General features: G+C 47.2%; 1 protein-coding gene across 4 annotated transcripts in view; it reads left to right on the top strand.

Annotated features, from left to right (window-relative positions):
- The window catches only part of CTPS2 (CTP synthase 2), a 128906-nt gene continuing 115910 nt past the window's right edge, over positions 1 to 12996 (top strand). Inside the window, exons 1-3 of one of the 4 annotated variants that reach the window (XM_025373271.1) lie at positions 456 to 493; positions 634 to 700; positions 11309 to 11513. In XM_025373271.1, the coding sequence (XP_025229056.1) occupies positions 11348 to 11513 (166 nt within the window). In that variant the 5' untranslated portion in view covers positions 456 to 493; positions 634 to 700; positions 11309 to 11347. Of the gene's footprint in view, positions 701 to 818; positions 1539 to 11308; positions 11514 to 12996 lie in introns of those variants that run through there. The other 3 variants (XM_025373269.1, XM_025373268.1, XM_025373270.1) reach the window with 3 other exon arrangements.

Below are 12996 nucleotides of genomic sequence, written 5' to 3'. Positions count from 1 at the left end.
CTGCACCCCCGCAGCTCTTTGCTGCAGAAATATTGTTCTAGGGAACCTTACTGGTTCCAACAGACGGGTGGACCTCCCTCCAGACTGTGAGCTAGTTCCTCAAAGGCAGGCATTCTTTTTTCTTTTCCTTCTCTCCTGAGCGCTTCTGCAGTTCCTGGGGCGTAGTAGGGGATGCACAAACGTTTGTGACCAGTGAAGTTCTTTACAAGGGTAAGATCTGGACGGGAGGACTCGAGCGAGGGTCTCGGCTTGCCAGGAGGCCGGGGCTCTCCGGGAATTGTGGAGTTCACCCGCGCACTCGAAGTGCCTTTGCGAAGTGAGCCACGGGAGGGAGGAGCGGTCCCCGAGCTGGGCGAGGCCTGGGGCCCAGTGCGTCCAGAGAGGAGGGTGACGGGAGCTGCCTGTGCTGGAGGAATCACTTTTTAGGCGCTTGTTTTGGACCATTGCACAAACCCGGGTGCAAACCCCAAGCTCACCAGCGTGAGTCAGCTGGGCCAGCAGCAGGGAGAGGGGAGGGTGGGCGAGGAGGGCGCCGCGCACCCCAAGGCCCGGGTGGGCGGTGGCAAGATCCTGGGGGCGGCTTTGGACAGCCCCGGCAGCGACCCCTTCCCCAGCCCGACAGGTGAGCGCCAGGCCAGCTGCGGGGTGGAGCCCGCCGTGCCCACCAGCCACCCTACCCGGCGCTACCACCACCGCGCAGGTAACTTCCCTCCTGGGCCTGTCCCAGACCCCCAGGGCCTTGGCGCCCGGGCCATCCCACGTCCCCAGGGCCTCTCTGCCCTGCACCCCCAAGCCTCGGTGCACTTGTGAGGCTGGGCTCCTTTGTCCCCTCTCTGATGGCGCCGGCTCCCTCCCCAGCGCTGAGTCCAGAGTCCGGCCGCCAGCCCCGCGCGTCCCGCACCCCGCGCTCGCAGACCTCGGCTGCCGGGTGTGGCGCGGACACTGGGGAACGCTGGCCCGTGCCCAGTGCGGTCGGAGCCTGTCCCGCGCGTCCCCGGGACGCGCTTCTTCCCGCCCCCGCCGGCGCCAGCGCCCGCACCCGGATCCCCACTTCTCCCGGCCCTCGGGAACCCGGAGAGCCCTGAGATGGCGTTGGCGGAAGTGAAGCCCCAAGCGGGGGTCGGCGAGGCTGGTGATCAGCGCCGGTAACATGGCCTTTCTGTCCTCTCTCCCGTCGCAGTGCACCCCTTAAACAACAACCCCCGCGTTTTCCCCGTACTAGATGGTTAGGGCTCGTAGTGCCGAACTACGATGCTGCTACAAAATAGCTTTTTGGGGGCAACATAAAAAAAATTGTATGTATAGTTTATATTCAATAAAATGCCCCATTTTCAGTGTGCAAATCGACGGGATTTGACAAATTATACACTCCTGTAACCGTTATCCCAAGTGGACACTGACCATTTCCTTCACCCTGCAAAGTTCCCTGGTACCTCCTTCCTGTCAATCCGCCCCAGGCCCCTCATTCAACCCTGGTTCTGATTGTTATCATAGTTTAGCTTTGCCTGTTCTAGAACTTCATAGAACAAGATCATCAGGTAAGTACTCTTTTGTGTCTAACATTACTTTTTAAATGGCCATCACTGAGAAGGTGTCTCTGGGTGCTTTTATTTGCTCTAGGCCTGCCTGGTCTAATGTGGGAGCCACTGGTCACATGTGGTTATTGAATACTGGAAATGTGGCAAAATCCGTACTGAGATGTGCTCTAAGTATAGGCACCTGATTTCTGAAAGTTCAGTACACAAAAAGGGTGTAAAATATTTCACTAATAAATTCTTACATTGTGTGTTAAAAGTTATAACATTTTTGGCTACATTGGGTTAAGTAACATATATTAACATGGACTTCATTTGATTCTTTTTACTTTTTTAATATGGCTACTAGAAACTTAAAATTACATACCTGGCTGTGTAATATTTTTTATTATATAGTGGAGACAGCACAGCTCTACACGGTGCTATTCTATAAACACTTGGTTCTGCTCACTGCATGTAAGAGTAAATGAAAAGCTTGTCTTGACACCAGAAACCATCCCCAATGGAGAAAGTGATCTAAAACAGGGCCAGCCTTTCCCTGCACCTTTGAAACTTTGTTAAAGTTACTTGTTTGCTTAAAAGAGGTAAAGGGCCGGGCATGGTGGCTCACGCCTGTAATCCCAGCACTTTGGGAGGCCGAGGCAGGAGGATCATGAGGTCGAGATCGAGACCATCCTGGACAACACGGTGAAACCCCGTCTCTACTAAAAATACAAAAATTAGCTGGGAATGGTGGCACACACCTGTAGTCCCAGCTACTCGGGAGGCTGAGGCAGGAGAATTGCTTGAACCCAGGAGGCAGAGGTTGCAGTGAGCCCAGATTGTGCCATTGCACTCCAGCCTGGTGACTCAACACAACTCCATCTCAAAACAACAACAACAACAACAACAAAGTAGAAAGAATTAGGTGTCTCCCTGGTATTAAGTTGCATTCTTACAAAAGGTCTCTAAAATATCCAATGTGCTTTAAAAAGGTATCTTGTGTTTTTGACAAAACAGAAAATGAGTAATTGCTGATGTAGGGGAGGAAAGAGCTGATATCATAAGGGTCACGGCTGACAGCCTTAGACAAGAGACAGATTAACAAGAGAGAAGCATAACAATTTGTTGAATCGTAGGTTTGTGTGACATGGAAGCCTTCAGAAATGAAAACCCCTTAAAGATGCAAGGGAAATGATCTGATTTTATGCTTGGAGTCCATGAAGCAGGGACGGATGAGCTGATGGAAATAGACGGAGTGGGGAAACCCAGCAAGGCCTGTCCACATTCTTCTTGGCCTCTCTGTTGTAGCTTTTCTTCCTCCCCAGTATGGGGTAGAACCTCTTTGGAATGAGGGTCTTAATTTCTTTATGGCCAGCTGTTGTATAGAAAGGTGGTTGAGAGGAAGGTTAGAGTCATATTTTTTGACTTTCTGGCTGGCTTTGCAGGGAAAGAGGTTCTAGTTTCTATGACTTGCCTTGGGGGAGTATGAGGGGTGACAGGCAGGAGGGCAGGAGAAGGTCAGAGAGAAACTTTGCTTCTGAGGCCTTCATTTTGGGGTTTTGTTTTCTTGAGCCCCAACACAGACAACCTAATCACCTAAATATATTAAGACATAACATGGTGTATCTTTGACCAAATAAAGATGGAAATTTTTTTTTTTTTTTTTTTTTTTAGACAGAGTCTCACTCTGTTGCCGGGGTGGAGTGCAGTGTCGCAATCTTAGCTCACTGCAACCTCCACCTCCTGGGTTCAAGTGATTCTCCTGCCTAAGCCTCCCAAGTACCTGGGACTACAGGCAGGCGCCACCACGCCTGGCTAATTTTTGTATTTTTAGTAGAGACAAGATTTTACCATGTTGGCCAGGATGGTCTTATCTCTTGACCTCGTGATCCACCCGCCTTGACCTCCCAAAATGTTGGGATTACAGGCATGAGCCATTGCACCCGGCCATAAGACGGAAATCTTAATGGTGACTATTAACATTTAGATCTTAATTTAAAAAAACATAGTCAATAATATATTCAATGTTATAGTCTGCTCTCTCTTTTTTCAGGTAACGTAAGCATTTTCTTTCTTCCTTCCTTTTTTTTTGAGACAGAGTTTTGCTTTGTTGCCCAGGTTGGAGGGCATTGGCACAACCTCCACCTCCCAGGTTCAAGCAATTCTTGTGCCTCAGCCTCCCGAGTAGCTGGGATTACAGGTGCACGCCACCACACCCGGCTGATCTTTTGTATTTTAGTAGAGATGGGGTTTCCCCATGTTGCCCAACCTGGTCTTGAACTCTTGAGCTCAGGCAATCCGCCCGTCTCGGCCTCCCAAAGTGCTGGGATTACAGGTGTGAGCCACTGTGCCTGGCCACATAAGCATTTTCTTTTTTCTTTACTCTCTTGTTTTTGAGATGAAGTCTTGCTCTTGTTCCCCAGACTGGAGTGCAATGGTGCCATCTCGGCTCACTGCAACCTCTGCCTCCGGGGTTCAAGTGATTCTCCTGCCTCAGCCTCCCGAGTAGCTGGGATTACAGGCACCTGCCACCATGCCTGGCTAATTTTTGTATTTTTGGTAGAGACAGGGTTTCACCATGTTGGCCAGGCTGGTCTTGAACTGCTCGCCTCAGCCTCCCAAAGAAGCATTTTCTTATATAAAAAATTATTAGGCATAATGTGACTTCGCACGAATGTATGCCAGTTTTCTTCACCATACCTCTACAGCATTTTTCCATTTTGGTAACTTTTACAAAGAGAGTCATTTGAACAGTATGACGGTGCCAGAATAAGGTATAATTAAAGCACAGTTCATTTGCCCCTTAATCCTGCAGGAAAGGTGAAGTCCAGTGGGACATAGACCTTGTCTTTTTATCTCCGTATCCCTAGGACTTGGAAATATGTCAAGCATGTAATAGATGTTCAAATAAACATTATATATGTAATATATGTATATATATAATTTTTTTTTATTTATTTGAGATGGAGTCTCACTCTGTTGCCCAGGCTGGAGTGCAATGGTGTGATCTTGGCTCACTGCAACCTCCTGCTTCCAGTTTCAAGCGATTCTCCTGCCTCAGCCTCCCTACTAGCTGAGATTACAGGTGCCCACGACCACGCCGAGCTACTTTTTGTATTTTTAGTAGAGATGGAGTTTCACCATGTTTGTCAGGCTGGTCTTGAACTCCTGACCTCTGTGATCCACCCACCTCGGCCTCCCAAAGTGCTGGGATTACAGGCGTGAGCCACCGCGCCTAGCCGTGTATATATATTTTAAACAGATATAAGGCCTCGCTATGTTGCCCACAGTGGGCTTGAACTCCCAGGCTGAAGCATTCCTTCCACCTCAGTCTCCCAGGCAGCTGGGATTAAAGGTGTGCACCACGACACCCAGTTTATCAATAAACATTTGTGAGCTCATTGACTGAATCATTATGTAGGTGGCACTGAAAATGGTAACAGCTAAGCTTAATTTAGCATTTAGGCACTGTCTTTGTAAATCCCTGCTAACTCTCTAAGGTAGGTACTATCATCATCCATAAATACTGTATGGTTTGTAAAAATTGAGGTTTTGAAATGTTGAAGAATTTGCCAAGGATCACAGCTGTAAGGGACAAGAGTCAGGATTTGAACCCAGGCTGTCTGATTCTCCTGGACAGGCACTTATCAAAATTGAACAAATCAGGCCGGGTGGCTCAGGCACGATGGCTCACACCTGTAATCCCAGCACTTTGGAAGGCCTAGGCGGGCAGATCACCTGAGGTCGGGAGTTTGAGACCAGCCTGGCCAACATGGTGAAATCCTGTCTCTACTAAAAATACAAAAATTAGCCGGGCATTGTGGTACACACCTGTAAACCCAGCTACTTGAGAGGCTGAGGCAGGAGAATCGCTTGAACCTGGGAGGCAGAGGTTGCAGTGAGCCGAGATTGCGCCACTGCACTCCAGCCTGGGTGACAGAGACTCTGCCTAAAAAAAAAAAAAAAAAAAAGAAGAAGAAATCAACAGTGGGATGAATAAGGTAGGGCTGTGAGGAAATTATCGCTGTAATGATTACCTGGGGCAGTAGAAGTAGAAAGAGGACTATTCAGATACATTTTGGATCTCCAGGAGGAGTGGTCTGGGTTTGGATTGAGGATGTTTTAAGTTATAAACATAGGTCAGATAGTTGGGTGCTCCGGTGGCTAGTGAAGATGTGCAATGGCATTGAATGTGATCAACTGTGTTGTGTAGAGAAAGGCAGGCCCAGGGACTTAGGGAGGCCATCTGGGATGGAACATGTATATTTTGAATAGCTTCAGTTTACTCACCCTGACCATGGTCAGCTAGTTCAAATGGAATTCATAGCTCTGAAGTGCGATAACTTTAGTTAAGATAGTTGTTTTGAAAGGTAAACTGAGGAAACCACAAAATCAGAATGGGCATTCCTTTGAGGAGGACAGATAAGAAGTGGGTAACTGAAATTGTTCCTACCCAAATGCATTTGTGCTGAATTTCCAAGTACTTAAAAAAAATTGTGAAATTACAAATGAAAGCGAGATTTATAGTTATTACCTTCTGTTAGTTACTGTCTCTCTCTCTCTCTCTCTCTCTCTCTCTCTCTCTCTCTCTCTTTTTTGGTACTGGGTCTCACCCTATCGTCCAGGCTGGAGTGCAGTGGTGTGATCTTAGCTCACTGCAACCTCCACCTCCCGGGTTCAAGCGATTCTCCTGCCTCAGCCTCCCATGCAGCTCGTGTAGCTGGGACCACAGGCACACGCCACCATGCCCGGCTAATTTTTGTATTTTTAGTAGAGACATGATTTTGCCACGTTGACCAGGCTGGTCTTGAACTCCTGACCTCAGGTGATCCACCCACCTTGGCCTCCCAAAGCACTGGGATTACAGGCTTGAGCTACCACACCCGGCCTCTTTTTTTTTTTTTTTTTTTTTTTTTTTGACAGGATTTTGCTTTGTCACCCAGGCTGGAGTGCAGTGGCACAATCACTTGGCTTACTGCAGCCTCGACCTCCTGGGCTCAAGCAATCCTCCTGCCTCAGCCTCCCCAGTAGCTGGGACTACAGGTGTGTGCCACCACACCTGGCTAATTTTTTATTTTTCTTTTGTAGAGAGGGAGTCTCACTATGTTGACAAGGTTGGTGTCGAACTTCTGACCTCAAGAGAGCCTCCTGTTTCAGCCTCCCAAAGTGTTGGGATTACAGGTGTGAGCCACCATGCCTGGCATTATTTTTCTCTTTCTGTAACTGTAATTTTATATTAGTGGTCTTACTCAGTTGCCCATTTGCCTGCCATGAGTACATAGATAATACTGTTTATGGTCTATTTTCACATACATGGTGAAATTACAAGAGCAGAAGGCCCCTGTACACACTCAAGGGAAAAACAGTAGTACTCAAAGTAAAGAAAATCAAGAGTTATCGGGCTTCCTATAAAACAAAAGGGTTTGAATCAGACAGCAGCAGAAAAGTCAAATAAATTTTCCTTATGACTGTCAACTTAAAAAATCACAAGATCTATATATTTAGAAAGGAGACTTTCTTTTTAAAAACATTTTCTTTTCTTTTCTCTTTTTTTGAGACAGAGTCTCACTCTGTTGCCCAGGCTGGAGTGCAGTGGCATAATCTCAACTCACTGCAACCTCTGCCTCCCAGGTTCAAGTGATTCTCCTGCCTCAGCCTCCCGAGTAGCTGGGATTACAGGTGCATACTACCACGCTTGGTTAATTTTTTTTTTTTTTTTTTTTTGAGACAGAGTTTTGCTCTTGTCACCCAGGCTGGAGTGCAATGGTGCGATCTCAGCTCACTGCAACCTCCGCCACCCAGGTTCAAGCAATTCTCCTGCCTCAGCCTCTCAAGTAGCTGGGATTATAAGTGCCCACAACCACGCCTGGCTAATTTTTGTATTTTTAGTAGAGATGGGATTTCCCCATGTTTGCCAGGCTGGTCTCAAACTCCTGACCTCAGGTGATCCACCCGCCTTGGCCTCCCAAAGTGCTGGGATTACAGGCATGAGTCATTGAGCCCGGCCAAAATTTTTCTTACTTTCTCAGTCAGTCTCACTCTGTTGCCTAGGCTGGAGTGCAGTGGCACGATCTGGGCTCACTGCAACCTCTGCCTCCCAGGTTCAAGTGATTCTCATGCTTCAGCCCCACAAGTAGCTGGGATTACAGGTGCCTGCCACCACACCTGGCTAATTTTTTTATAGGGTTTCACCACATTGGCCAGGCTGGTCTCGAACTCCTGACCTTAAGTGATCCGCCTGCATTGGCCACCCAAAGTGCTAGGATTATAGGCTTGAGCCACTGTGCCTGGTGACTTTATTTCTTTTTTCTTTTCTTTTTTTTTTTTGAGACGGAGTCTTGCTGTGTCACTCAGGCTGGAGTGCAGTGGCATGATCTCGGCTCACTGCAACTTCCGCCTCCTGGGTTCAAGCCATTCTCCTGCCTCAGCCTCCCCAGTGGCTGGGATTACAGGCGTGCACCACCACGCCCAGCTAATTTTTGTATTTTTAGTAGAGACGGGGTTGGTCAGGCTTGTCTCTAACTCCTGACCTCGTGATCCACCTGCCTCGGCCTCCCAAAGTGCTGGGATTACAGGGGTGAGCCACCGTGCCTGGCTTACTTTATTTCTCATAAAAGGTTACAGCCTGCAAAGGGGCCATCCCACAGGCTGGGAAGCACACGTTTTAAAGAGACAGGGTCTCACTATGTTGCCTAGGCTGTTCTCAAACTTCTGGCCTCAAGTGACCCTCTTACCTTGGCCTCCCAAAACCAGAGGCAGTCACTCTGAAGGAGGAGGGTTCAGCTTTATGCTGAACAGGTTGACTAAACATACATATTCAACAGGTTACAGAAGGAGCTATGAATATTCATGAAGGTGGTCCTGACTCATGTGTATTGAATAAACATGCAAATAGCATATGACCCCTGTTCACTTTGGGGTGGAGACTTAACATTTAAATGAATTTCAGTTAAGCCCTATACATCAAAAGTTCTTTTCAGGACACGAAGGCACGCAAGTCCGCAGCCTCTGTAAACTGGCCAGAGCCAGTCTATGGTTGTGGTCTTATCAGGAGAAAGTTACTGAAATCAGTCTCTTGTCCAATAAAAGTTGTAGTTTTGACTGGTGTAACAGGATTCAGACAGTCAGCATCTGTGAGCTAGATGAGTTGTAATTGTTTTAATATTGCTTATTTAAAAACAGTTTTTGTTTTTTATTTTTTTGAGACAGAGTCTCGCTCTGTCGCCCAGGCTGGAGTGCAGTGAGCCACTGCACCCAGCAAGACTTTTTTTTTTTTTTTTAGAATAATTTTAGGTTCACAGCAAAACTAAGCGGAAAGTACAGAGTTCCCATACATCCTCTCCCCCACCGCTATGCCCAACCTCCTATTAACATCCTGCACTTGCAGAGTGGTACATTTATTATAATCAGTGAACCTACATTGACGCATCATTTTTGCCTAAGATTCATAGGTTTTCATTTTGTTTTGTTTTTTTGAGATGGAGTTTCGCTCTTGTTGCCCAGGCTGGAGTGCAATGGCATGATCTCGGCTCACCGCAACCTCCACCTCCCGAGTTCAAGCGATTCTCCTGCCTCAGCCCCCTCGAGTAGCTGGGATTACAGGCATGCGCCACCACGCCTGGCTAATTTTGTATTTTTAGTAGAGACGGGGTTTCTCCATGTTGGCCAGGCTGGTCTTGACCTCCTGACCTCAGGTGATGCGCCCACCTCGGCCTCCCAAAGTGCTGGGATTACAGGCGTGAGCCACCGCGCCCAGCAGAAAGTCCGTAGTTTATTTATATCAGGGTTCAGTCTTCCTGTTGTCCATTCTGTGGGTTTGGATAAATGTATAATGACATGGATCCGTCATTACAGTACTATGCAGAATAGTTTCACTGCCCTAAAATTCCCTTGTATTCTGCCTATTCATCCCTCTCTCCCTCCTACCCGCTGACAACCACTGATCTTTTCACTGTCTCTCTAGTTTTGCCTTTTCCAAAGTGTCATATAGTTGAAGTCATACAGTATGTAGCTTTTTCAGATTGGCTTCTTTCACTTGGTAATATGCACTTGAGATTCCTCCATGTTTTTTCAAGGCTTGGTAGCCCATTTCTTTTTAACACCAAATTGTATTCCTAGAGATTGCTATTTTTTCCCCACTTTACAGATGAAGGAATAGGCACAGAAAGGATAAAGAACTTGCCCAAGGCCGGGCGTGGTGGCTCACGCCTGTGATCCCAGCACTTTGGGAGGCCAAGGTGGGTGGTCACTTGAGACCAGGAGTTTGAGACCAGCCTGGCCAACATGGTGAAATCCCATCTCTACTAAAAATACAAAAATTAGCCCAGCATGGTGGTGCATGCCTATAATCCTAGCTACTTGGGAGGCTGAGGCATGAGAATCATTTGGACTGGGGAGGTGGAGGTTGCAGTGAGCCGAGATTGTGTCACTACATTCCAGCCTGGGCAACTGAGTGAGACCCTGTCTAAAAAAAAAAGAAAAAAGGAAAAAAAAAGAACTTGCCCAGGTACAGTTTGTACAGATCAGTCTGACACTGGAGTCTGAGCTCTTAAACATCTTAGCATGCCTGTGAATCCTAGAGAAATTTGGTTTATCATGATGAAGTTTGTTGCATGATAGAGTTGAGGTCTTTGGAAACCCAGGGCAACAGACCTAGGCACTTTGCTTGCAGAAGGTATCCACAGCTTTCTGTATAGTGACAATAATAAAAAGCCTAGAAGATAAGACTCTGTTTCAAAAAAAGTTCAAGTATTTAGTTTAGATAGAAAACTGCTGTGTGCTTTTGAAATTTTGGTGAGATGAAGCATGGTGGCTCACTTTTGTAATCACAGCATCTTGGGAGGCCAAGACAAGAGGACTGCTTGAGCCCAGGAGTCTGAGACCAGCCAGGGCATCATAGTAAGAACCTGTCTTTACAAAAAATTTTTTTTTTTTTTTTGAGACAGAGTCTCGCGCTGTGTCACCCAGGCTGGAGTGCAGTGGCGCGATCTCGGCTCACTGCAAGCTCCGCCTCTCAGGTTCACGCCATTCTCCTGCCTCAGCCTCCGAGTAGCTGGGACTACAGGCGCCCGCCACCACGCCCGGCTAGTTTTTTGTATTTTTAGTAGAGACGGGGTTTCACCATGTTAGCCAGGATGGTCTCGATCTCCTGACCTCGTGATCCACCCGCCTCGGCCTCCCAAAGTGCTGGGATTACAGGCTTGAGCCACCGCGCCCGGCCACAAAAATGTTTTAAGAATTAGCTGAGAGAGTTGGCACGTGCCTGTAGTCCCAGCTACTCCAGAGCCTGAGGCAAGAGGATTGCTTGAGCCCTGAAGTTCAAGGTTGCAGTGAGCTATGAACATGCCACTACACTCCAGCCTGGGTGACCTAGTGAGACACTGTCTCTTAAAAAAAAAAAAATTCTGAGCCAGGGGCGGTGGCTCATGCCTGTTATCCCAGCACTTTGGGAGGCTGAGGCAGGTAGATCGGTTGAGCTCAGGAGTTGGAGACTAGCGTGGGCAACATGGTGAAACTCTGTCTCTACAAAAAAACCACAAAAATTAGCAGGGTGTGGTGGTGCTCACCTACAGTCTCAGTTACTAGGATGCTGAGGTGGGAGGATCGCTTGAACCCAGCGAGCAGAGATTACAGTGAGCCATCATTGCACCACTGCTCTCCAGCCTGGGTGACAGAGTGAGACTGTCTTAAAAAAAAAAAAAAAAAAGAAAAAAATTCTGGTTGAATGCACTGTCTGCTTTACTAGTTTCAAATATTTCTCTTTCCTTATCCATAATTTTATTGCCTTTCAGATTATATCTGGGTGTTGGCACCCAGCCACTATTCTGCCAATGAAGTACATCCTGGTCACGGGTGGGGTCATCTCAGGCATCGGTAAAGGGATCATTGCCAGCAGCATTGGGACGATTCTAAAATCATGTGGACTCCGAGTTACTGCCATCAAAATCGACCCCTATATTAACATCGATGCTGGCACTTTTTCACCTTATGAACACGGTACGAAAGAGAACCACTTCCCCCTTATAGCGCTAGGCTCAACTGCATTTTTTTCTTCCGCTTTGGGTAATTTCTTTAGGATGTAGTTCCAGATTTAGAGTGACTAGATTGCATGCTATGAATACGTGAATTTTCTCATGGTCATTGACACATTGTTCATACCTCTGATGACATTCCAAATTAATCAACCCTTGTGGAAACATTGTACTTTTTGTACTATGGATTCTGTTTTATTTTTATCATAAAGGTAGTATGTTTCTCTTAACATTTCCCATTGCCTGGAGTAACTATTATTAATGGTGACATTTTGATGTATGAGTGTATTCTATTTATTTTTAAAATGGCTTTAGCCCTTACATGCTATTTAAAAAAAAGTTTTTATGAGGCCGGGCGCGGTGGTTTATGCCTGTAATCCCAACACTTTGGGAGGCCAAGGCAGGCAGATCACGAGGTCAGGAGATTGAGACCATCCTGGCTAATACGGTGAAACCTCGTCTCTACTAAAAATATAAAAAATTAGCTGGGTGGGCCGGGCGCGGTGGCTCAAGCCTGTAATCCCAGCACTTTGGGAGGCCGAGACAGGCGGATCACGAGGTCAGGAGATCGAGACCTGGCTAACACGGTGAAACCCCGTCTCTACTAAAAAAAAAAATACAAAAAACTAGCCGGGAGAGATGGCGGGCGCCTGTAGTCCCAGCTACTCGGGAGGCTGAGGCAGGAGAATGGCGTAAACCCGGGAGGCGGAGCTTGCAGTGAGCTGAGATCTGGCCACTGCACTCCAGCCTGGGTGACAGAGCGAGACTCCGTCTCAAAGAAAAAAAGAAAATTAGCTGGGTGTGGTGTCATGTATCTGTAGTCCCAGCTACTCAGGAGGTTGAGGCAGGAGAATCACCTGAACCTGGCAGGCGGAGGTTGCAGTAAGCCAAGATCAAGCCATTGCATTCCAGCCTGGGCGACGGAGCGAGACTCTGTCTCAAAAAAACAAAACAAAACAAAACAAAAAACAAAACAACAACAAAAAACAACCAAAAAAACCCCTTTTTATATGCAAGCAAAAAAGAGCATAAATCGTAAGTGTACAGTTGGATGAATTTTCATTAAATGAACACACTGTATAACCAGCCCCTGATCAAGAAACAGAAATGGGCCGGGCGCGGTGGCTCAAGCCTGTAATCCCAGCACTTTGGGAGGCCGAGGCGGGTGGATCACGAGGTCAGGAGATCGAGACTATCCTGGCTAACATGGTGAAACCCCGTCTCTACTAAAAATACAAAAAAAACTAGCCGGGCGTGGTGGCGGGCGCCTGTAGTCTCAGCTACTTGGGAGGCTGAGGCGGGAGAATGGCGTGAACCCGGGAGGCGGAGCTTGCAGTGAGGAGATCATGCCACTGCACTCCAGCCTGGGAGCCACAGCGAGACTCCGTCTCAAAAAAAAAAAAAAAAAAAAAAAAAAAAAAAAAAAAAAAAAAAAAAAAAAAAAAGTT

The sequence above is a fragment of the Theropithecus gelada genome, chromosome X (assembly GCF_003255815.1).
Source record: "Theropithecus gelada isolate Dixy chromosome X, Tgel_1.0, whole genome shotgun sequence".
In the NCBI taxonomy this organism is placed as follows: domain Eukaryota; kingdom Metazoa; phylum Chordata; class Mammalia; order Primates; family Cercopithecidae; genus Theropithecus; species Theropithecus gelada.
Note: the sequence above shows the minus strand (reverse complement) of the source record. Positions and strands in the feature narration are given on the sequence as shown.